This window comes from Drosophila arizonae, chromosome 2 (genome assembly GCF_054131065.1).
Source record: "Drosophila arizonae isolate 15081-1271.41 chromosome 2, UAZ_ARI_1.0, whole genome shotgun sequence".
Lineage (NCBI taxonomy): Eukaryota > Metazoa > Arthropoda > Insecta > Diptera > Drosophilidae > Drosophila > Drosophila arizonae.
Window position 1 is genome coordinate 28,175,314 of NC_142922.1, and position 24,993 is coordinate 28,200,306.

A 24,993-nucleotide genomic window follows, 5' to 3' on the forward strand; every position below is an offset into this window, starting at 1 on the left:
TTTCTTTTGCCTTTGTACTCTTTGCCGGCTGCTTGGGGTGCATTGAACTCCATGTGGCACAGCTCATAACTCAAAGTTGTCATCTTAAGTCCGCATCTGAAAACAATAACACGCAACGAGCACACAAAACACTTTTGCATTTCCCAATAAATCAAGAGCATCCTCCTTCCATTCAGCCGTGCCCCTTGGACAGGACAGCAATCTGCAGGGCGAACCCTTTTCAAGGAGCTGCTCTTTGTCAACACGCTACGATGTAATTCATCACGCACATACTTATTGTGAAAAGAAAAACAATTCAGTTGAATGCAAAGATTTTTGCAATTATTGTGCGTGTGCAAATTAGAAACTGTTTTTGTTGCCAACAAATTTCCGATAAAAAGCAAAATCCCATATATGGCCTAAGCAAATGCAAAAGAAGTGCTTCAATTAATTAAAATTTAAAATAAAAAAGCCTGTTGCAAAACCAAAATTAATATAGACTTTTTCTGGCATAAATTAAATATTACAAAAAGATATTATTTTCTTTGAACAAGTCAAATTAATTTATGCTTTATGAATAAAAGCCAATTTATTTTCCAAATTTTTTCCAATTTGATTTTGATTTCTGAGCATAACTGTAAAAACTGTTAATTACTTTAAAGCAGAAAATATATATATATATATTTTTTTGTCAATGATTGAAATGCATTATATACATATATTCACTATTAAATAAGTAAAAATGATTTATTAAATGCAGAAAGGTTTCTAGTCGGTATATCGTTTATGACAATTTCTTAATCCTTAGCATAAGAAGCTTAAATGATTCATGCATAAATGTAATTTCCTTAATATTCATTTTTACTGACATCTATCATATGCTTTATTTATTATATATAATATTCTTATTATAAAAATTTTAAAAATATTATTTTTATTATATTTTGTACGCAAATAGCTCGATAAAAAAAAAAATTAGAAGAACAAGCACTTGAGTCGATTCTACAATGAGTTCAGTTACTATCGGCCAGAGAGCTATTTTTTCCGTTATGGTGTTTCTGAAATCTTTTTGTTTGAGTTTAATGAGCATAAGTGTGTATGCATATGTATGTATGCGAGGCTTGCGTTCGCTAGAAATATCAATAGCGTACGTGAATGGACTGTGTGTATGTGTGTGTGAGCACCGTTTGCCCTGAATCTCGTTTTACGAGCGTCGCGTCGATCGAAATTCTCTCTAAACAATGTTCGTGAAATGAGAGTCAGACGAATAGTTCAACTTAATGAGCTCAATGGGAGACCAAGCAAGCTCTGATTTATATAGATTTTACTTAATATTCAGAATGAAATTTTGTGATGCTGGAATTTATATATCCATGAAATTTATATGCAAATTATTTTAATTAATTTTGCAATTTATATGTTAATGAATTTAATATGATTTTTATTTTATTCACAATTACCAAATTTAGATTAAAAAAAAAAAAATAGTAATAAATAAATAAAAAAAAATAATTACTTTTCATTGTATATAAGCATTAAAGTCTCCTACTCTACGCTTAGCCATTTAAAATACTTTTGGCAGCATTTGCTTCCCTTTGGCTTGTACTTTTAACTACTTTCCTTTTCCCGTCTGAAAACATTTTGGGAAAAATGCACAAAAGTGAAATTTTGGCTTTCCGCTTTGGTTCGCTCAGCAGTTTCTGTTGGCTTCTTTTGCTGACCCTGCTAGGGCCATAACAATTTGTGTTTGTTTGCCGTTGCTGTTGTTGTTGTTGTTGATGTTGTTGCTGCTGCTGTTTGCCTGCAAAAAAAGTGTCAACAACTGCGCGTCGCAATTAGCAATACGCTCGGAAATATGATTACAAATTTCTCCTCTGTCCCTTATCATATGAGAATCATGCACTGGCCAACCGAGTGGACTGCCAATTTAGCACACATACAAGCGCACGCCCACAAACACACACACACACACACTTACACCTTTACATATACGTTTACACATACACTCGCACGCAAATGCGCTAAGCTGCATATTGCTCATACGCCCCATATTCAAGTGCTGCAACAGCTTTTGCCCAGCTGCGAGAGTCCGGTACGATTTTACTTGTTTTTTTTTTGCTCGCTTTCGTTTCCGTTTTAGTTTTATTAAGTTTTTAATTAATGTATGAGCAGTTAAAAGTTGTAAAAGTGCTGTCATGATAAACTAAAACAATATTTCTCACTTGGGAACCAAACGTTCCACCCGTGCGTGGAGCGTGGGCGAAAAGCTGTTTAAATAAATGAACTTATGGCCTGCATGTGTGCCAGTGTGTGGGCTCATGGTCATGTGTGTGTGTGTGTGTAAGTGATTGGTTGTGTCATTAAAATATTTGTGCTTCATTATTCACTTTAGTAAAATGCGTTTAGCTGACACGCAATAGAAAAACTTTTTAAGTTTGGTATGAAGGCGTAGTTAACTCAAACTATGTCAATATAAAAGTGAATACATTTTTGCATAAATTTATATTCTATTTATTTGAAAGTATAAGCAGCTTAATGGAAGTTTTCCTGAAAAACTTAAAGGCTTAAATGCAACGTGTGTTTAATATATTTATATTTAATATTTAGTCTACCTGCCAGGTGAATTTACTTACTATAATACATTACTTATAAACATATATACAGCTTAATGGAACTTTTCCTGAAATAAATAAATGAAAGATAAACCTTCTTGAGCTCTGTCTAATTTGATTTCTTGTAAAGCGAACTTCTCCTTGTTTGACTATGCAAAGGGCACTTGTGAAAGGTTCGCTTCGACTTTAGCATTAAATTATATCAGTCCGTATTACTATTTATACACAGCAACTGGTTGAGGCCTTTGTGTTTTTGTACCTTTCATTTTGGACAAGCAAGTGAAGCACTCCAGCTCTATCTTATCGGCTAAATTGAATTTGTGGCTGGCACCCAATAAGTGTGCTAAGTCATTTGGCAAACTGAAGACAGCAACTGCTACGCACACAGATGCACACACACTCACACACACACACGCACATTTTTCGGTGTGTCTGTGTGTGGCTCTAATCCTTTATGCATTTTGTGCCCCAGACAGAGACTGACCCCATTCACCAAATTTAGAATGCCATCTATCAGCACGCACACAAACATGAATAGAGAGACAGAGAGAGAGAGAGAGTGTGTGAGAGAGAGAGAGAAAGCGAGATGGCACAGAGGACATGCTGGCGACATGGTCAAAACTTTGCACAATTAAAATTTAAGTGTTGCACAAACTTGTGCCATGCGCTTGAGCACTGCAACATTGGCGATGATGAGCGAGCTCATCATGGCAATGATAATGATCACGAAGTCGCTGATAAAGCCGATGACAGGGACAATGCATGAAATGCATTTGCCTTTTATAGCCATTCACCTTTGCCCCAAAAAATAGCAGCTTTTGTGCAAAAGTTCACCAGTCCACAATAATAAAGTGCAATTAAAAAGTTTGCCAACACGAATGCAAAAATAATCAAATCGATTATGAGCGGGCGCTGGGCTTAAGCTAAAGATTGGCCCGGCATGTCAACAGACAATCGCATTAAAATGGATAGTATAAAATCTTGGATGGCTCTTTAGTTTTGTGCTCGCATTTGCCTTGAGGCTGCTTGCCAATTGCATTTCATTCCCTCTCGCTTTCTCTCTCTGCCACAGCCTCATCAACTGTTTCAGGTCTATCCCTCGCTCTCTCTCTCCCTTTTTCTTAATCCATTGTCTTTGCATCAGTTTTCTGCTGCTGTCAAATGCAGGCTGCTTTTTGTGCATTCATTGAGAAAGTAGCTACAAAACGATTTCTGGAACGATAAAAACTGTCAATAAAAGCATTTTTATGCATTATTTCTTCGTATATTTTTCTTCTCAGTTTGCTGGCAGCACAACTAAAAAATTGCTGCAAGAGTTGGACGCGAACCTGAATTATAGCAGCTAGAAGTTACCCTCTTGTTAGATTAATCCTGTGAACTTATAATCTTGTGGTAATATTTGGAATTTTAATATACCAAATATACCTGAAGGACACTTAAACCAATCAACTGCATTGTAGCTAACAATCTTTCAACTCTAATATCATACCTTGACTCATTCACACATTCATATAGGGTATACAAATAACGAGCAGATGTCAAATTTGTCAATGTAAATGCGATTGCGAGAACAATTTTTTTGCAAGTTTATTCACGTAGCCAGAGACCGGAGCTAAACTCATTGAATATTTAAGCGATCCTCGGGTCAGCTCAAGTGCTTTTCGATGACAATTGAGCAGTAATTTGTTAAATGAAGTAATTAATGCAAACGATGCTCGCTTAATGCGGGTCAATAAAAATCGGAATTGGAGCTGCAATTGCATGGCGAGCAGCATTGCCTGAAGATATCCATTAAAACGGAAGCTTGATAAATATATATAATAGTAATAATAAACTGGCATATTTATATAAAGTATGATTAATATTAATAACAGGCTGCCAGCGCGCACACATGTCACTATTAATTAAGTATAACAATTCGGTCCCTTATTGAATTCAGGTTAATCATACATTTAAATTTACATAAACTGTTATTAATTAAAAAGATTAAACCAGCAAAAGTGTACCAGCAAATGTATATAAAGCCATTAATAATATTAATAAGCTGTCCGACTGATGGAATATATATGCATATAAATATGTGAAAGTTGCTATATGAAACATTGGCAAATTATATAATGATATATATATATATATATTAATATTAATGTAATATATGTAAATGGGAATATTTAAAATATTTCCAAACTAATATATTATATAAAAATATATGAAAAATTTAATAAAAAAATAAATAATAAATAATAACTTAACAAAATTTAATAAAAAATAAAAAAATAAAAATTGTATATAATATATTAAATAAATAAATCATTATATTTATTGTCGTATAGTTTACTTAATAAATAAATAAATTGTCAAATAATGAAAAAGGAGTTTTCATTATTTATATATTTAATGTTAAAACACAATATAAAAAATATATAAAATATATAATACGTATAATAAATTGTTAAATATAAAATATATTATGTATATATTTTATATGAATATATTATATAAAATATATATGAAAATTCTTACAACATAGTATGTTTTAGATATATATATTTTATTTCAAATTTTAAATTAATTTTTATTTTAATATATATTAATATTAATTTTTATATATATTATTTTTTCCACATATTAAATTGAATATATTAATTATTTTAATATAAATATTGAGGTATTCTCTCTGCCACATATGTACGTATTTATATGTATAGTTAATCGGATATTTGTAATGCTCTGCCCTGGCGCTCAGCACACTTCATCTGCGCATTGCGGAGCGATTGTATTTTTTAATTAATTATTTATGACGTAAAAATTATTAACAAGCCCCCAAAGTAATAAATAAATCTACGAGGAGCAGCGCATGCAAATGCAATTGTACATAAATTATATTTAATGCGTGTTTCTTAACAAACAAGCGAAATATATTAATATGAAAAATGAAATGAAATGGAATGGAATACATGAAAGGGACCGCAAATGGCTTAAAGTCAATAAAAGGATGAGCAAATGATGTGTGCGAAATTAATGTGTGCGATAAACGGAACAATGAAATAACTTTTATAAGCGGATCAACAGAAATATTGTGAATAAAATAAATGACATCAAATATTAAAGTTTCTCTGTTTTCACTATTTAAGTATTCTCCGCTGTGAAATCATCTGTCTTGCTGCTATTGTCTTTCTCAATAAATACATTTTCGAAATTGTTTGCTTATTTGCCAGACAGACAGACAGACAGAGAGACAGATATATGTATATTATGTATTTGCCATTGAACTGAAGTGACACTTTGACAACGGGCTTTGTATTTCGACATCAATTTAAAAACAATTTTAATGTTTGTGATGCATTTATGTCGTCAACGTTCTGAATTTGTTTGCACGTGTGCGGTTGTCCACACGAGTGGCCCCCGTTGAGGGCGGGCGAGAGTGCGACTGGCTCTGTCGGTGTCTGTGCGAGGCATGCGGACTGTTTGTTGCGGTTGTCCTGCTGAAAAGCCGAAAAATGAATAGTGCGGTTTCGGCTGAGCTGCCAAGCGGCTGCGTACTCGATACAGCTGCAGATGGGAAAATGCGTAAATCCTTGGCCAGAGAGTGCCAAAGAATATGTGTGGGCTCCAAAAGGCGGCGATGCAAACATAGAAGCGACTGAGATATAAGCACCCCAGATGAATAGAACGTATAGAGCCAGCTACAGATAGATTTAGAGACACTGAGGCAAATTGAGATGGACTCGGAAATAGAGAGAGCGATACGTATACAGATGGATACAGCTGTAAATACAAGCATATATATTTTCATATTTCCAGGCAACACTTAATCGATTTTAAGCAAAGCTAAAAGGGATAAAGTTAGAGAGAGGGAGAGAGTGAGAGTGAGAGCGAGACAGATTGGGTAAGGTGTCGCGCTACCTTTTCTGGTTTTTCCTTTATTTTTGGTCACCCTAATCCAGAACAAACACCTGCGCCATAAACTTTAAATCCGTAGCAACAGCAAACAAAGTTTTACGTAGCTTAAACCAAGCAACGACCCAACCAGAAATAAAATCATTCGAGTGTAGCTCAAAGTTGTGTTGTGTGTGCGTGCGTGTGTGAGTGTGTGTGTGTGTGCTGTGCTGACAAAAATAAAACTTTTCGATTTGCCACATGTATTTAGGAGTTATTTTATAGCCAAGTTTCTCCCTCGCTTTAAATGCAAATAGGAAAATTAAATGAATTTTTCAAATTGTAAATTATTGATGCTCATAACGCTAGCAGCACATTTACACCTGCTGCTCCTGTTCCTGGTTATTTACAATGCGGGCTGATGGAATTACAATGCTGAAGAAGAGCAAGCGGTAAAAATGTGTCACTCTGCTGAAAGTACCCGTGCTGCACTAAGCTGAGCTGTAGTGCTGCCATTTTGGCAATTATTCGCATTATCATTAATTTATTAGAGCTGAAATGGCTTTGGATGACACGACACACACTCACTTACACACACACACATACACAGGGCTATTCTGGCTGGGAGCAGCGTAAAATGTCAATGGCAAACTCCTGGCAGCAATCATGCCCTAGCTGTGTGGCTCACATTTAGCTGGTTATTGTTTTAACATTTTGCAGACCCGCTTGGCGTTGTCTTCGCTTTTATCTTATCATTATTAACGTTCGTTTTATTGTCCTGCTGCTCGGCACTGCGTGTCCTGCCACAGCCACTCGCTGTTCGCCATCATGTTTGTTGTGTATTTTAAGAGCGCTTTTTATTATGTCATTATTGTCATTTACTTAGCTCCTTGTCCTGCTGCCCCAGCACCCGCTCCCCCCTCCACAATACACCCTGATCACTTCGCTAGCTTGCATTATTTTGATTATTTGTGACTTTCGTTGTAAATGGACGCTTTCAGCACATTATGCTGCGACTCCGACTCGTTGATATTTTGATGGCGCTTTTCATTTACAGTTTCGTTCCGTCCGAGGCGCCTCTAATAGCCAACATCGTGTATTACTTGCTTTTGGCGTTTGCGTTTGTCGCAATTCAGTGTTTGGCTGTGATTTACATAGCCCGCAGATTATTTTAATGGCTCACAAATATTCATGACTTTGGCTTAGCCGGAAAATATCTGTTATTGATGTTGAGCACTTCATTTTTTTGCTTTCTTTGTTTTTCTATTTGCCTATCAGTATATTAATTAAGCTTGGGCGATAACTCAACCAGTTTATTGACCCGTAAATTTTGCTATTCAAGAGGCTTAGAGTGCTAATAAAATGAAAACAATAAGGTCTTGTGTACCAAAAATAAAAAAAAAAAAAAAAAATGAAAAAGAAAGAGAGTTGTAAGAGCAGTTTCTTCTCTTTATTTGAAATTATCATATGATTTAATAAGGCGACATATTCATTCGTTCTACAATATTTTTCTCATTATTGAGCGCTTCGCCTTATTTCAATTGAAATTTATTTTCAAGGCAGGATTGAGGGGGCTACTGATGCGCTTAACTCGGATTAAAATAATGAGCGCAGTCAGTAAACAAAAATTGCGAATGCATAAATTGATTACAGTATCAATTGCTGAATTCATGACTTTTAATTAAAAAGCGTGCACAGACAATATACGCCCAGCGACTTGCAACTGTGCTCCGTTGGCAATTTGGCTTAAAGCTCACACACACACACACAGACAACCACAAAAGCCATGAGAAAAATGCGTATACATAGTTTGTGCGTGTGGCTCGATGAAAGGGTCGAATTGGGTCGAGCCGGGTTGGCCGGGCCGGGGCGGTAGGTAAAAGCAAACAGGACGCGGGGCTGGCAACAGGAAAAGTTAAAATGCGACGCTGGAAAATTATAAATCAATTTAACATTGGCAACACACACACACACACACACACACACACACACACACACACAGGCAGAGCCACAAAAGTGCGAGGCGCATAAGTAAATGCGCGGACAAGTTGCCATTGCGAGGCAGCGAGGAACCGCGCCCACCGAATAACTGTATAAATTGCCAGCTCAAACGGAAACGCAATGACACCGGACGCCATTGACCGGGCCCGAGAGCAGGTCCCGGTCCCGGTCCCGGCCCCGGCCCCGGTGCCGTTAGCTGGAACGCATGCGCGCCATTGTGGGCCGCTTCATCATCCGGCTTACCGCCGTCGCCACGGATGTACGCGCTTTAATCTGTAAGCCACACGCTCTTGGCATCAGTTACAGATACAGCCATAGCTGTAGCTATAGATGCTGCAGCCGCAGCTACAACTTTGCTGGCTTCGGTTTGGGATCCTGACTGCGGCTGCATTTTAAGTCAAGCAGTTAAACAACTGTTTGTAATTGCAGCCAACAGGACAACAGGCCCTGATATTGCGGTTGGGTCTCGTGGCTAAGAGGGCTGGCTTGCTGGTTGGCTTGCTGGCTGCCTGGCTGACTGGCTGCTGCGTGCTTGGGGGATCAGAGTTGAATGCTTACTGGCAAAAGTGCTTGTTACCGGATGTTGTGCAATAAAAATGCAAAGTATGCAAAAGTTTCTCCCCAATGCCAGAGCTGAATGGCCGAAATGCGTTGGCTGCCTCTGCTTGCTGCTGAGTACATTGGGATAAGGTTTGCCAGCAGCTATGCAGGCTTTAAATGATAAGTGCAAGAGATGCGGCTTCAACAAACGGTAAATTTTATAGAATATGCAAAGCTCTATAGTTTTAATAGTAATATAAATATAGATAGAAGTATATATGTATACATTAGAATGTGAGTTAACATTTAGCTAAATAAAAAATGATATAGCCTATAAAGAAAAAAACAATAATAATAAATAATTGCATGTAATTAATTTAAAGCAATATTATTGCTTAAATAAAGCATTACTTTTCTTTAATTTAATATTAAAATTAATATATTTATTAAAATTAATTTATAAACTAATAATAATAAATAGTTAAAATGCATTAATTAATTAAATTAAATAAAAAAAATTACAAATTTTAATTTAATATTAAGTTAATAAAATTTATATTTTAAATAAGTAAACATATAATAATAAATAATTAAAATTAATTAAATTTGAAAATAATAAAAAAAATAGGTCATAAGAACCGTTTGAAAAAAAATAAAATAAATAAATATATAATTACTACTAAATTTAAAAATAATTATAAAACTAATAATAAACAAGAAATAATAATATTTTAATATTGAGTTTAAAAGGGGCAAAATGAAAAATAAATTGGTTGTGATATTATAATAAATTTAGAAAAATAATTATAAAAAAAAATTAATCAATTAGAAATAATATTTACTACGGCAAAATGTATAAAAAATAAAAGATGTTCCCGCCCGGGTTCGAACCGGGGACCTTGTGCGTGTGAAGCACACGTGATAACCGCTACACTACGGAAACTGCTCGAAGGCGCGAGCTCAACCAAGAAAATGTGAGCTGCACAGATATCAAAGTATGTATAACAATATTTATATGTATATACTTATGTGTATTTGTGTATATAGTCTTAAATATAGTACCATAATTATTATTTAGAAATTCTTAAGAGTAAACAAAAAAGAAAAGAAGAATTGAAAATTATATATATTGAATATTTCTTATAAAGATTAGAATTCATAAAGTATTATCATTCCAAAATGCAGAAATCAACCGAGTTGTAGCAGCTTAGAGTAGTTGCAAATGTTTTCAGCATCTAGCACATTTATTCACACAGCTAAAAGGCTAATAAGCTGTGCTGTAATGCAAATGTATTGCAGCGGATATGTCAAAGGGAGAGCTAAAGTTTGCATGCAGCTGCAGCGCCGGCAGCTCGATTGGTGGCTTAAGCACTTAATGCTACATATGTATGTGAAAATCACAAATTAAATTACTTATTTAAATGTGATTATGCGCATTATTTACGAGCAGCGCGGCCAAGGGGCAGAGCAAGTTAAGTGCGGCGCCAGAAAAACGTGTGCCGCATTTAAAGTGCAGGCGGGCATTACGTATACGCAGCGCAGGATGACATTGAGCGACGCTTGCTCTGGCGCTTATCGCATGCACGTCGCAGTTGCTGCTCCAGCGAATGGCAACTGGAATGACGCCCTGTTTGGCATAATGAGCGAGCGCCGCTCGCATCCATGCCACATGCAGCTTGCAGCTTGCTGCTCGCCGTGTGGAGCATTAGCGTGCCAGGCCATGTAGTATGGCAGGATGTGGATGAAGATGTGGCTCGAAATCCTAAGTACGGAACGTCAAATAGCAAACAACGTCTTGCACCTGGAATGCATTAAATAAACATCATTATCGCTAAGACTGGTACAAGGTATACACACACACAGACATACACACACACACACATAAACATATGAAGGTGAGGCCAGCAATGCAACTCAGCAAATTCCCTTACCTTCTCTCTTTCAGTCTCTCTCTCTCTCTCACACTCTTCCTCTCTCTCTCACACACACATACTCGACGCATATTTGGCAAGCAAAAGGATTTTGCGGTTGAATTGTGTAAACATTGCGGGCAAATGCTTGGATGGATTTTCAACTCGCTGCTCCACGCATACAGACGTATGCACATCCACACATACACACACACACACTCGCACATTGCGAGAGTTGAGCTTATTTTTGCAGCTCGCATTTAACCGTTTAAGCATTGCCTAGACTTGAAATGGCAGAACTGAGCTTAATTAGATAATCCATAGCAATTAATTGTATGTAATATTTGATGTGTAGCGTGTAAATATAGGGTGTATGCGGGAGTAAGATACCCTGTAATACTTTATTTCCGACTCTGTTTAGATTTTTTATTTACTTACAAAATGATTTAAATATTTAAAATCTTATTAGGATTAGTAATATATATTTTCTAATGTTGTATATATAATATTACAATTAAAAATATAAATATTATATTTTATCAAGGAATGTAAATATAAATTTATTATTCTATCATTATGTTTAATTAATTCTTTTTGACTTTTGATTTATTATTATTTGTTGTAATAGTCAAACAGCAGCCAAATTTCTTATATTCGCATCTCCGATTTTTTTTTTTTAATATTTATTTTTTTTTTAATATTTAAGTTTTACGGGGTAAGCATCTCTGATTAGATATTATATTAATTGAATGCAATTCTGCACTTTTTAAGTAGAGAAATATATTTTTTAATACAACTTTCAGTGCTTCGTGTTTGGTATTTAAAAATAACTATATATGTATTTATTTATATATTTTTTGTTGTCAACTTTTGTTTGGCTGGCAAAGTTGTGTCGCTAATGTGCTGCAGGCAAAAAATAAGTTTATTTACAAATTTTTGGCCATTTTTATTTTCACACATTATGCGGCGTTTCTTACGCTTTTCACACACACGCACACACACACACGTGCGTGCGCGCTCACTCAAATACACATGCACACACATATAGAGAAATCGCAGCGTGGCCATTTATCATTTTCGCCCTATTGAAGTTTCAGTCTCGCGTCGACGACGACGGCGACGGCGACATAAAGCAGCGACAGCAGCGGGAGGCAGTGCCTGGCACGAGGCCGAGTAGGCGTGGCAGCCATAAGCAGAAGGCGCGCTGCCCAGGCGAAGACACAAAACAGCAGGATAGCCAAAAACCCAAAAAAGAAGAAAGCGAAGAAAATAAAAGAAAAAACCAAAAAACGTCGCCGTGCACAAAAAGAAGAACGTGCAAGTAGTTCAAAAACTTTGGCCCAAAGCCGAGGCGAGTAAAAAAAGTATAAACATACATATATATTTATATATGTGCATGGAATAGCGTGAAGAAATGGACGCTAGGGGCGTGGCAGCGTTAGGGCAAACATTGGCTGCCATTTGTGAGCGTATGACATTATTTATGGTTTGTTATTTCAGCAAAGGAAAAAGTATGCAAGAAAATATGTTGCGACTCTTTCATAATTTTGCTCAACGAAGCTACATTTTTTTTTGTTGTATTTATTTTTTGCTCTTTGCCCTTTGGAATGAAAGAAAAGTTTGCACACACTTACGCGAACAGTGGGTGCAAATGATGTGCTGCTTTAAGCATAAAATTAAAGTCAATAGGGGGCGGTGCCGTTGGGCGGGCATTAATTAAAAGTGCAAACACAAATCGACAGCAGGAAAACGTTTGGAAAAGCGCTCGCTGCAAATTGCGCATAAATTAAAAGCGCTCATTAAATATTTTCATATTATATAGAAAGGCAGCGCCTCAACTTAATGACCATAAATCGAAATTAATGACACTGTCAAACGCTGTCGCTGGCCAATCCCCGGCTATAGGCCACTACCAGAGCCAGAACAGCTCGCGGACTCCTGCTCCTGCTGCCTGCTGCCTGCTGTCTGCTGCCTTCGTTTACGAGCGACCACAAATGGACGCACCTGCTGCTCCACCTCCTGCGGCCACTGCTGCTGCTGCTGCTGCTGCTGCTTGCTTCCGTCTGCCACGCGAATTGCGAGAGACGTTAATGACACCTGCGAGACAATTTCAATAACCAATATGTGCCGTTTTGGGGTCTGTGAATCGCCCTGGCCAACTACCTGCGGTGGCTCTCCACGTAATCGATGATGGCCCCGCTTTTATTTATGCGCCTGAGCTGTGTACACGAGGCGTATGCGCAACATTGTTGCCGATAGAACTTAGACTCGTTCGCGTAAGTCAAATGGTTAAACAGGCTTCCACCTGATGAAACATGACTTTGCATAATTTCATTTCATTTCATAGCAGCCCCACAGCAATCAGAGCAGTGTTTAAAGTTCTACAGAGTGTAATACGCTATTCGCAATAATATTGAAAAAAGTAAAAAAAAAAGTTTATATATATCTATTTTCAAATAATTAAATATAATAAAAGTATTCTCTATATATTTAAAAAATATTTTACCAAAGTAATTGAAAATATAAAAATCTTGCCTATGAAGATAACGCTTGTATCTAATAATGGTAAGGTGGAAATGTAAGTATCCCATAAGATTGACTAACTGCACACTTTAGCCTTCAACAATTTCCACAGACAGCTGGAGCTCCCCCACTTGCATATAAACACTTACTTATATATGCCTACAACAAAAAAAATCCTAATGTGTGTGCATTCTCCTCGCAAAAAAGGAGCACGGATAACTCTGTCATGATTTTGGCATATTCTTTTCTAAGAAGAGACAAATAGTACCACAATTTGTGTGCTTATGCATACATACATATATGTATATACATATATAGGACCTGGAAAGGTTACAACATAGCTGACAAATGAACTTCACAGAGAGAGAGCTAAAATTTTTTGCTAGTTCCTATTAGTCGTTCAGAGTACTATGAGTGGAATTAAAAGTAGTAGTATGAGTAGGATATGATATGGAGAAAAGTTATGGAATGAGGTAGAGGCAGTTGGTTGACCTTCAGTATAACATTACGCTTTTCATTAATATGACTTAGCTAAAATCAATTAAATAATAATTATTAAATACTTATAGTATAAGAAATGTTGCAGTATCAGTATAATAATAATAATAAGTATAATAATAATTCTCTATAAATAGAAATTTGTGCTCAGTGACAGTATTTTCGAAAATTACATTATATGCAACATACATTATATGCACATATCTGAGAGAGTAAACAACGAAATGAAATAAAAATAATGGGACGGCTATAAAGCGTAATAACTTCGGCTGAACGATCGAAGTAAAAGAGTTTGATCAAGTCTAAAAGTAAGGCTGATTGATTGCTGTGATTGTCATGCTGATTCTTAATCTATCGCAGAGCAGTGAGGTCAGCGTACGTCTTTTTCATGCTCTTATTCTATCGCTGTGGATTTAAGGGTCAGCGTTCATCTGCTGGGCATTTATTTATGCCTATGGCAATGCATCCATGCTACAAGGCATATTTACATATAAACCCCGATTTTTGTGCTCACGCCTGAATGAAAGCAGAATAAATACGAATTTAAATGGTACCAAATATACAAATTGTATGCATGGATAAAGTTTGTTGCAGTTCCTGAATCCATGTGCTGTATGGCTCGTATTGTTATACAGGCCAAGCTTTTTGTGCTCTCCAAATATTTCTGTATTTTATATCAGAACTGTTTAAAATTATATTAATTGGCTTCAGCTTGATTCTCTCATTGTAAATAGATCAGTATACAGTAGACCCTCGGTTAACAAATAAAATACCGGAACAAAGCGTTGCAACGCAACCACAAATGTTGCACCTAAACTGCATGCAAAACAGAGCCAAAACATGCTAAAAATACAATGTGTATTTTGAATTTCCCCTATTTCGTTGTTTAACACCAAATTATTGCATATAATAAATGTTTTCAAAGTTGTTGTTATTCGTTAAGAACTTATTTTCGCAAAAAAATGTGTTCGTTATCCGAGGGTGCACTGTATTTAGCAATGTTAATATATATGTAGTATATATGTAGATTTAATTACTTGCATTAAAAATGTTAAATATTTAATTTTAATTAGATCAGCTGCTTAGCTGCGTTTCGTATTTCGCAATACAAAAGGAAATACTTTGGGTTTTGGTAATTTGCATATTTTATTTTGTTTATCATTCTGCTATTGCCATGCTTTGGTTGCTTTGGTCTGAAGTGCCTCGACACGCACCCAGACACATTCACTTTGACTTTAAAAATGCGCTTTAATTTACCATGCAAAAAATGCTGGCCTGACAGCCTCCTCGCCAAGCCCACCAAATAACAATGAGGTGTCAAAACAAAGAAAATTTCTTCACATTTTTTTTTCCGCGAATTTTTTTTTTTGGCTGACTCGACTGGATTCTTGGCCCCTATTTACAGTTACTCGACGGCGCTCTTGCAGCTGTTTGCTTTGTTAATGGTCTTTTTCAGCTAAGCTTGTCAGTCGCACGCGCACCCCAGCCACGCCCCTCGTCGCGCTGTACCTTCCATTGCGACCAACCATTGAAATTTTGCTCACTTTTTTTTTTGACCCACAAAGCGCGGCATTGAAAATTGAGAAGCTTTTTGATTTGTCCCAGTCCTGCAGAAGGACTTTCTACACATACATAAACATACATATATATTTATATATATATTTCTTCTTTGTCTGCTCTTCTGCGATGCGTAAAATAATTTATACAAAGCTGCCGTTGATTTCATTTGCCTTTGTTACAATGCGATATTTAATGGGCTAGCGGAAAAAGCGGAACGGAAAGTTGCTATCCCAAGACTCCGCCTCTTTGATATGTTGATTTTGTTAAATACTCATTATTTTTCGCCAGCCGAGAGACTTTTCTTCTCATATATAGCTAAAGAGCCAGAAATTTATATCAGCTCTCATTACGACTAGAAAACTTTTTTAGTTTAAATAAGCTGATTACGGAGTTAAAGCTAATTTAAAAGTAGAAGAAGAAAAGAAGAATTTTCGTGCTCAAGAGTTTTGAATTTAATTAATTCAAGTTGCGAAAAAGTGTGACATAAGCTGCGTCGCATAAAAGCATTTCTTTCAATATCTCGCCAGTTGCCGAGGCTTATCTTCATTCATTAGTGTTTCGGGTTTGGCAAACAAATCGATTATGCAAAACGTTTATAAACATAAAATTATCAGCCGAAAATTCATTTCCTTGCTGGCATTCAAATTAAAACGCCCGCCCCGAAACATCAGCTTAGCTAACGCAAACCGTTCGTGTGTAATTTTTGTCATTGACTTGACCCGCCCAGGCATCAGGCAACAGGCAACAGTTTGTCGAGCACTTAGTGCAGTTGACCTTCGTCCGTCTGGGTGCTTGGCCACAAGTCTCGGTTGGCTCATGGTTGGGTGTGGCAGTGGCTCAGATTCATCGCTTTGAAAATTTATTACATTTTCGAGTATTTTTCCGGTTTTGTTGTCCGGAAATTGCCGAAACGTGTGGCCGGTGCACCCGAATCCCTGAAATGTGCTAAAATACATTATTAATAATTTCTATGACGCGTCCAGGCAGACCCCCCAGAGCCCCAGACTTGCTATGAATTATTTATTTTAATGGCAAACATTTTGGCTAAGCTGCCACTGCGATTGCTAACCGAATGCCGTCCCTCGGCTAACTCATTTCTTTCGCAGCCATTTCCCCTACCGAATGACAAAGTATTTCGTCATTTGCCGAATTCGTTCCACAGTTGATAGCTGACTTATGCCTGGTATTTTTCAGAGATGTTCGACCCACATGCAGCTTCGATACTCTTTCAGTTATATTAGTTAATATGCATCAGGCACAGAGGTGAGGCTTTAATTTGAATATGTCAAGAGCAGTAGCTCTCGGCGCATGGGAAGGGGGCAGCCGACGAGGGGAAATGCAATTCAATGGATTAGCGGTTTTCGCTTTTCAATTAACAAAGCGCACAAAGGAAAATCAAACGTAAATGAAAGAAAAATATGGCAAATCAAAGGAAAACATTGCTATATGAGTGAATCAATTTAATAATATTAAAGACATGACTGAAAATGAATTCAAATAAATCCAAATTGAATGCTATTATATCAATATTGGTCCACTGTTTTTATTCGGCTTCTTTTGGGGCGTGCTCTGCTTTATTTTCGTCCTCGCTCACTGTAATGATATGCAATTATTTTCACATTAAAACCCGTTTCCGTTATTGTAATTGAAGCGAGACATTAACGCCCGGCCACATCCGGCAAACATCTATGAGGGCTGTCAGTTAATGGCCAGCAAACAATATTGACGCAACGTTGATTAAACAATCAATACTTCAATCGCCTGCTGAATATTGTTTCCCTCTGCTTTTGGCATGCTGCTTTTGGCATGCACAATTTTACTCTGGCTTATATACCCTGTACACAGAGGCAGTTGAAACTAGGGTAGCACTATGGAAACTCTGTTGTTGTTTATGTAGTTTATCATAATTGAATATTCTCATCTCAATCTCTTGGATCTGCAATGATAAAAATTCCACAAACTTGCCTCTCTTTCTACTCTTTACAGGATATCTCTTTTTCGTGTTTTGGCATCTACCATAATTTTTAACTTATGCTGTCTGCTATTGTCTGTACGTAATTAAAGTGATATGTAGGTGGCCAGACTCTAGCAGTTCTGCACGCTCATCAACGTTATCATTATGATAACTATCTTCGTGATTATCATCAAAAGTTGGAGCTGGCGCTGGAGCTGGAGCTGCAGGAAGAGCAGCCGCTGTGTCCTTGCCTGGCATCCAACATGCACATATTAAAAATTATTTTTGCATATGCTTGCAAAATGAAAGTGGGCGTGGCAGCCAAAAGGAGAAAGGAAAAAGGCAAAAATGTGCGGAATGAAAAAAGTTGCTGAAAATTGCATTTTAAAGCGTGCGCAAAGCAGCTGGATATGGCATTTCAGTCGACGCTTTAACGTATGTATGTGTGTATGTATGTGTATGTATCTAGGTATTTTCGCGTATTTACAATCAATTTTGCGCAATTGTCCTGTGGATGCGACTGTTTGGCTTATTCCTGCAGGCCAATGCAGGACAATGCCCGAGCGCCCGCCTTCGCCGTCAACGGGTAGTAGCAAATTAACATAGCAGCTGTCGGGTGTATTTTCATTTAATTGTATTTTAAATGCCAGCGGAATAAACTCTGCTCCGGCAGCACTTATTTGCGGGCAAACAAAGGAAGGAACACGCCTTTGAGAGGACATGGAGTGAAGGTGGATCAACTGAGAGCGATGTATGCCAAGCGGTTGGAAATCAAATAATATCAGATCTGAAAATTAAAAGGGAATTTTTCATATGGTCGAAGCTTCACAGAAAAGTATTGCATACTTTTATGCGCTGCTCCAAAATAGTTCAGCTTCATAATTTGCATTGCCTACTTTTGTGCGCTGTTGATTTTATGAGAGTGGATCTTGCTGGTGAAGGCTTAAAGGACTAATTTTAATTCAAATTAATTAAAGTGAGCTGTTAACTCTTTCGCTTGTGCTTTTCTCTTTGAATTTAACTCTTTTTGTGCAATGCTCTCATTAAATGGAAGTAATTTTTATTGTTTTCATTACCTTTGGCATATTGCTAGAGTTGCTTAGTTGTTTGCATTTTAAATGAAATAAATAAAATAAGGGAACGGTTGACTTGTTTGTTCTAATGTGGCTATGTCTAGACACTTTTAATATGCACTTATAAATACTTTGGCCTTGGGCACATGTGAATTACGCTCCTTGTCGGCCCCTGCAGACGGCGTGTTATAGTTGAAAACACTCATACGCCGCGTTGCCCACATAAATCTTGCTTACATACATACGCACACACCAGCACAAGCACTGCATATGTGTGTGTGTGTGCGTGCACATTAAAAGTTTGCCTAAGAGCTTATGGCGCCATTTGTTAAAAGCGATTTTTAATGCAGCTTCAAAAACTCAACCCTCACAGCCAAAACCCACACACATTTGGGGGGTTCGGTAGCCCAAAGCTAACGCTGACACATCTAATGCCTTTGCACGCATTAGAAGCAAAAGTTTGCGTTTTATAATGAGCACACATTATTTGGAATACTCTAGAGAAGGGTAATCAATAAATGCCGACGGAAGTTCAGGAATTTGATTGTAGGTTTCAATGGGAGTATGAAGCTTTCATAAGCTTATTGGAAATATTATTTATTTATTTATCAAATATGAAATTCCGTGAGATATTTATTAATAATCAGATTTGAGAGCATCTAACATTCGCTATGACCTCAAGTTGACAATTGTTGTGAGTGTTTTCGTTTTTGGCGATGTTTAGCATGTTTAATCTGATTGCCAGTTTAATCCGGGGGAGATTGTTAGAGCTGCTGAACTGGTCCCATAATTAGCTGAAGCCCACTTGAGCAGAATTAAATAATTTTTGTCACAGCTGGCCATGGGCGGGGAGTGTAGCTGAATGGCGGAGCGGATTAAAGAGTTTGCTGGTGCTGAATCAATTTGACTGTTTCAAGTGCTGGCATTTTAATTAAAAACTAAAATAAAATAAAATAAAAACTAAATAGCCTGTTTAGCCCGGGCATATCTAAAATTGAATCAAGTGCTCGCTGCCTGTCGCCTTGTAAATGATTTTTCCCAGCCCCAGTAAATGCATAAATATTTCAATTTCATGCTAGTTTGTGCCATGCCAAACAGGAATCATAAATGATAAATAGCAAACAAACGACAAAGCATTTAAAAACTTGTCGGCTTATGCGTGCTGTATGCTGCATGCTGCAGCAAATATAAATAAATAAAATTGCAATTTTACGATGATATTTTTGCATACGAATTAAATAAATAATTTACAGCAATTCGAAATGGCAAATTCCAAATAGTTCGCACAGCCAAATGAATTTGTCAAATTTGTGCAGCATTTCGCAAGGAATGTCAAGTGAAAGAGTTGATTAACTAGCCAGCAAAAGGCAATGGGATTAGATTTAAAGTCTCTTAAATTTAGCTACTACTATTGCATGCAGTTTTATATTTGGAATTTATGATAATTGCTTAATCTCCTAGCACGCCTAGGCAACACATACAAAAAGGAATTCTCTCACTTGAAGATTTCATAGATTTCACACTTAGCTAAAGTATACATATTTCAAGGCAATATTGCTGAAATGCATATTAAGGCAGTTTAAATTAGTGTTAGCGTCATCAATCAACGAAAAAAACTGTTGGCAGCATTTGCCAGAGGCCAGAGGCAGAAATGATTTTAAATCGGCTGTTAAATTGACTGCAGTAACGCATAATTGTCAATCAGCTGTGTAATTAACGTGGTTAACTGAACAATAACAACAATAACAATAATAACAAAAACAACAGCGAGGCGTCCGAGTGACAAACGTTGGCCATAAATATGGCTAATCTGTCTGGCAATGATTTGATTAGAGCGCAAGCATTTGCCATTCAGCTCAGCTCTAGCGCCTGCAAAGCGATGCAAATGCGACATATTTGCGGTAGCTCGAATGTCAGCAACATCATCAACAACAACAGCAACATCATTAACAACCACAGCAACAACAACATTGAGCACGTCAGGGCGCGGGCCATAATTAGCACTTGACAGCATGTCGAGCACTGTGCAGCTGCAAGAATTTTGTATCTGTATCTGTATTTTGTATCTCTCTAAATGCATCTGCATCTGTATCTGTATCTGTTTGTGCATATTTTTGGCTGTAGCCAAAAAGGTTTTCAGTGTCGAACAGCGGCGCCAAGTTATTTGCCCCGAGCAATTAATTAAACGCAGTGCCAAAATAAATTTTGAATGCCGCCAAACGGGTCGATGGGCCATGTGAGATAGTAGCTTCAGTTAGCCAAGCACGCGCTTGGCTTATTAACATCTTTGTTAAGCATTTGAATGTTCTCTGGCAACAATTTATAGTTGCCCATAATTAAAGCTGCTGAGTAGTGATATATAGGTAGAGGAATAAGTATATGAGTAGAATATTATTTGCTTAAATTTAACTTGAAATTAGCTATACATATGTTCTAGAAGGCATCTATGTTTATAGATAGTAATGCTACTGTTTAGATAGTGCTTAACAATATATCTTATTAGCTTGAAAGTATATATGTCTGTATTAGATACGTTATGCATGTGTTCAGATACCTCATCTAGTACTTAGAAATGCTTAGCAAAAAGTGTTTATAGCAAAGATAGTGATTAAGTAAGTCTTGATATATATCTGACAATAAATTGCTTCACTATGGCAGCCAATATCAAGTATCTGTGCTGCTGTTCTAATCTATCTATTTTTAGATGTCAAGTGAACTGTTCTCCCGCAGCATCATAATAAAAAAAGTTGCTTTAAAAACTAGTCTGAGATGGGAAATGCAATTAGTCGCTTGACATATCATGATAAACATCATGATGTACAACTCTTTGTCTAGCCATTAATCTATCTCTGAGCTTAAGCCCATTAATCATTAATAGATGCTATCAATACTATTTATTTTTGGATATATTTTATCTATTAATATTTTTTTTTTTTTAATATTGATAGATGTTATCAATACTATTTTATTTGTTATTTTTTATTTATCTATTATTCTCTTTTTTTTTTTTTTTTTTTTTTGCTTTATCTCATAAATTATTCATATGTATCCATACAAGTCTCTTTTTAATATAGCATTCAGCTCATAAATTATCTATATATCCGATTTCTCATAGCTTTCAGCATTATTATTATTAGTTTTCCGACAATTATTAATAAAGAGATCAATTAGTTATCTCTTTAATAGGAACTTTCTGAACTTTCTTTGACTCAATTCAGTTGAATTGAAGCCCCAACAGTATCCCCCATAAATTTCGACATGTCCCACTTCCTGGCTTTTGTGCAAAATATAAATTAAATTGTTGGTTAACGTTAAAAAAAGTAAAGGCTAAAAATTCTATACATTTTTCTTGTCTTTGTGCTGTTTTAATTTAATTTAATTTTTTATTGTTGTGCGCTTAACTAATTTAATGAATTTGCTAGTTTTTAATGAAACGCGGAAAGGGCGTCAGCGTTGGCAGCGGTCCACGGGGCGGGCGCGGCGTCGTGGACTGAAAGTACGTGGCATACTGACGGATCAGCTCAGCTGAGAAGCGGGAGGAGGCGGAAGTTTCGCTGGCCAGGCTGTTGGGGCGGGCGGCCACGCGTGCGTGCTGCTGCACCGACTGTGCAACATGTGGCGCGATAGTTGAGGCTGCCTTAATGCTGACAAGTGGTTGTCGAGTGGTGGTGGTGGTGGTGGTGGTGCTGCTGCTGCTGCCACTATCAGCATCAACGAATGGTGGCAACAAGTCCACAGCGAGCTGCAGCACCGCCGGCTTCTCGGCACTGATATCTGGGACCTTGCTCCTGGCCTGCTGCTGCTGCTGCTGCTGCTGCTGCTGATGGAAGGACTTTTTGGTTGGCTTTGTCGCTGGGGCGGCTGCCTCCGTGGTGGACTCTTCCAGCGGCGGTGGCAATAAATCATTGAAAGGCACCAATACGTCCTTAGGCGCCGCTTGATTTATGTGCACCACATCGGCGACGCAGTGGCAAATCAATGCGGCAGCTGCGATTAATAACTGTAAAATAGTTGGGAAATGCTCTTAACTCAAACGATGCGATAGAAATGATCGATGGCTTTTGGCTCGTCTCGTCTCTCTCTCTCGATTTTGTTGCTTCCCATTTGTGTTTACATAACATAATTAACTTTGCTTGCTCTTGGGCACAAATTATGCAGTCTGCTCTTTTATGGCACAGCTCATTTGGGTATGCTCTAGATTAGTAGTTTTCAGCTCGCTGTGTGGACAGCTGACCTCCACGCATGTGAAGGGGAAAAATCTGTGACCTTGCATTGTATGATACCAACTGATCACATGCTCCCTAATAAGAACACCGAGAATGCTCTTAGGCCAGACCATAACTCAAGAGAAATATTGTCTGAAATGGACTGCATGTGAAATAGTTTTTGGCATTGCCTAACAAATTAGCCATAAATTAACACAACTTCGTTTTGTATATTTTGGGCCAACGGGTTTTTGCATAATTATGCAACAAATCTTTCAGCCTGTTTCAGAACATTAGCCAAAATATGATTGTTGTTTATTATGGACTGGACTATATGCAAAAGGCCTGGACATCCAGGTCTTTATCCAGTTTAGCCAAAACGTGAGACGTGAATGCCCCGTTTTGGTTTCCTGCATAGTTTTTCCACTTGTTTGACGTATTTTTAGGCAGCTATATAAAATTATTTTAGCATGCTATGCAAATTGAGCAATGCAGATGAATTTTTGACATTTTTCCATTATAGTCGGTTCTTATCAAGATGCTGGGCTGAATAACTTGTTATGCCTAATTTAGGCGAAGCGTGCTCTTTGAGGTTTGCTCTCAGCTGCTGCCTCAGTTCATTAAGAAATAACTCACTATTAGATTGCTGTTTTGCTTGTCAAAATACCTGCTGCTATGCAAATTGATATAATTTAAAATTTTTGTGAGTTACAGTGCAAGGTGAAAATTCAAGTTTTTTAAATTTGCCTATCGAAAATTTGAGTTGTCAAAAATTCGTTAGGTAGTTGGAAAATGTAAAAAAAAAAAAAAAATTATATTTAAGCATAATATACAATACAAGAACTAAATTCTACATTACAAATTTTCTCCATAGTCAATAATGTATTCAACATTTCGTAAAAATAATCAAAATTCTTCAGCAATAAAATAGAGTATATTTTGTATGTCAGTTATCCAATAATTTCTATAATCTTTAGGATATTCCTACTTGGCCCAGTTTTCATAGCACAGATTAAAATAAATTCCACTTTTAGTTAAATTTGTTTAAACTTTACACAAATTCGGAACTGCATTCCAAATGCTCAACACTCACAATGCGAAGCGACATAGTTTATCAACGAATTTCGAGGTGGCGTGCGTGAAGATTTGAGGTTGACTAAGAGATGCGCTGCGCATGCGCCTCGTTTTTATAAAACACGCTAAGCTAAAAACTAAAACAAAGCAAAAGCTGAGAAATGATCTCCGTTGAGAAAAGAATTGAAGCACATCTAAAGAGCGAGAATTTACGCAGAGCCAATGCGACGTCAGTGAGCAGCAGGCAAATGTAAAGTTTAATAACCGGATTAGGCCACGTTTAGTAACGGGTTTTGCAGTTGCTGTGGTTGTTGTTGTTGCTATGGTTGTTGTTGCTGCGGATCAATTAGGGGACAGAGGCAACTTTTGTTTTCGTTGAGGTATGCCTCGGGTCGCAGTTGCAGATGGATTTGAACTCTGTCGGTTCACGGCCAGAGCTGATATATGATAGATGTATCTGCAGCTGAATGATAATATGATGATATGATATAATATGATCGAATGAACAATATTTGATTGACGTATTTGTTTATGTACTTACAACTACAATATATGTACACATATGTATGTATATATATGTATTTGCGACCAAATATTTAAGTTTACAGACTGTGAATATAACTTTAACGTATTTCTATCCAATATTATTATTAAAATTAAACTTGATAAATGAACGATATATGTATATATTTGCTCTATGTAGTCAATTTGCTCTGTACAGAGTTTGTATTACAGATCTCAGCATGGGTTAGACAACTCTTTGTTGCAATTTCGTCTATGCCGTATAATATAACTAATATAGTTAGTATAAGTATTTGTTTCTGTATCTGTATCTGTATCTGTATCTGTATCTGTATCTGTATCTGTATCTGTATCTGTATCTGTATCTGTATCTGTATCTGTATCTGTATCTGTATCTGTATCTGTATCTGTATCTGTATCTGTATCTGTATCTGTATCTGTATCTGTATCTGTATCTGTATCTGTATCTGTATCTGTATCTGTATCTGTATCTGTATCTGTATCTGTATCTGTATCTGTATCTGTATTTGTATCTGTATCTGTATATTTTTTCACTAAATATATTTAATCTACATTTCATTCAGTATCTGTATCTGCATTACTATTTCTATCTGTTCCTCTATGACCTTTGCATCTGTATCTAAACTTGTTCTTTCACTTTCT

At 36.8% G+C, this 24,993-nt stretch overlaps 1 protein-coding gene and 1 non-coding gene across 2 annotated transcripts; both read right to left on the reverse strand.

Annotated features, from left to right (window-relative positions):
* Window positions 1-9,881: 9,881 nt before the first annotated feature.
* On the reverse strand, window positions 9,882-9,954 carry TRNAV-CAC (transfer RNA valine (anticodon CAC)). The gene has a single exon. It is a non-coding gene; the product is annotated as a tRNA-Val (tRNA).
* An 11,918-nt stretch (window positions 9,955-21,872) lies between these two features.
* Window positions 21,873-23,964, reverse strand: LOC108609337 (uncharacterized). Its single transcript, XM_018001112.2, has 2 exons — window positions 23,828-23,964; window positions 21,873-22,529 (listed from the first exon to the last, which is right to left on the reverse strand). The coding sequence occupies exons 1-2, from the start codon at window positions 23,840-23,842 to the stop codon at window positions 21,948-21,950; spliced, it is 597 nt and encodes a 198-aa protein (XP_017856601.1). The 5' UTR covers window positions 23,843-23,964; the 3' UTR covers window positions 21,873-21,947.
* Window positions 23,965-24,993: the final 1,029 nt, after the last annotated feature.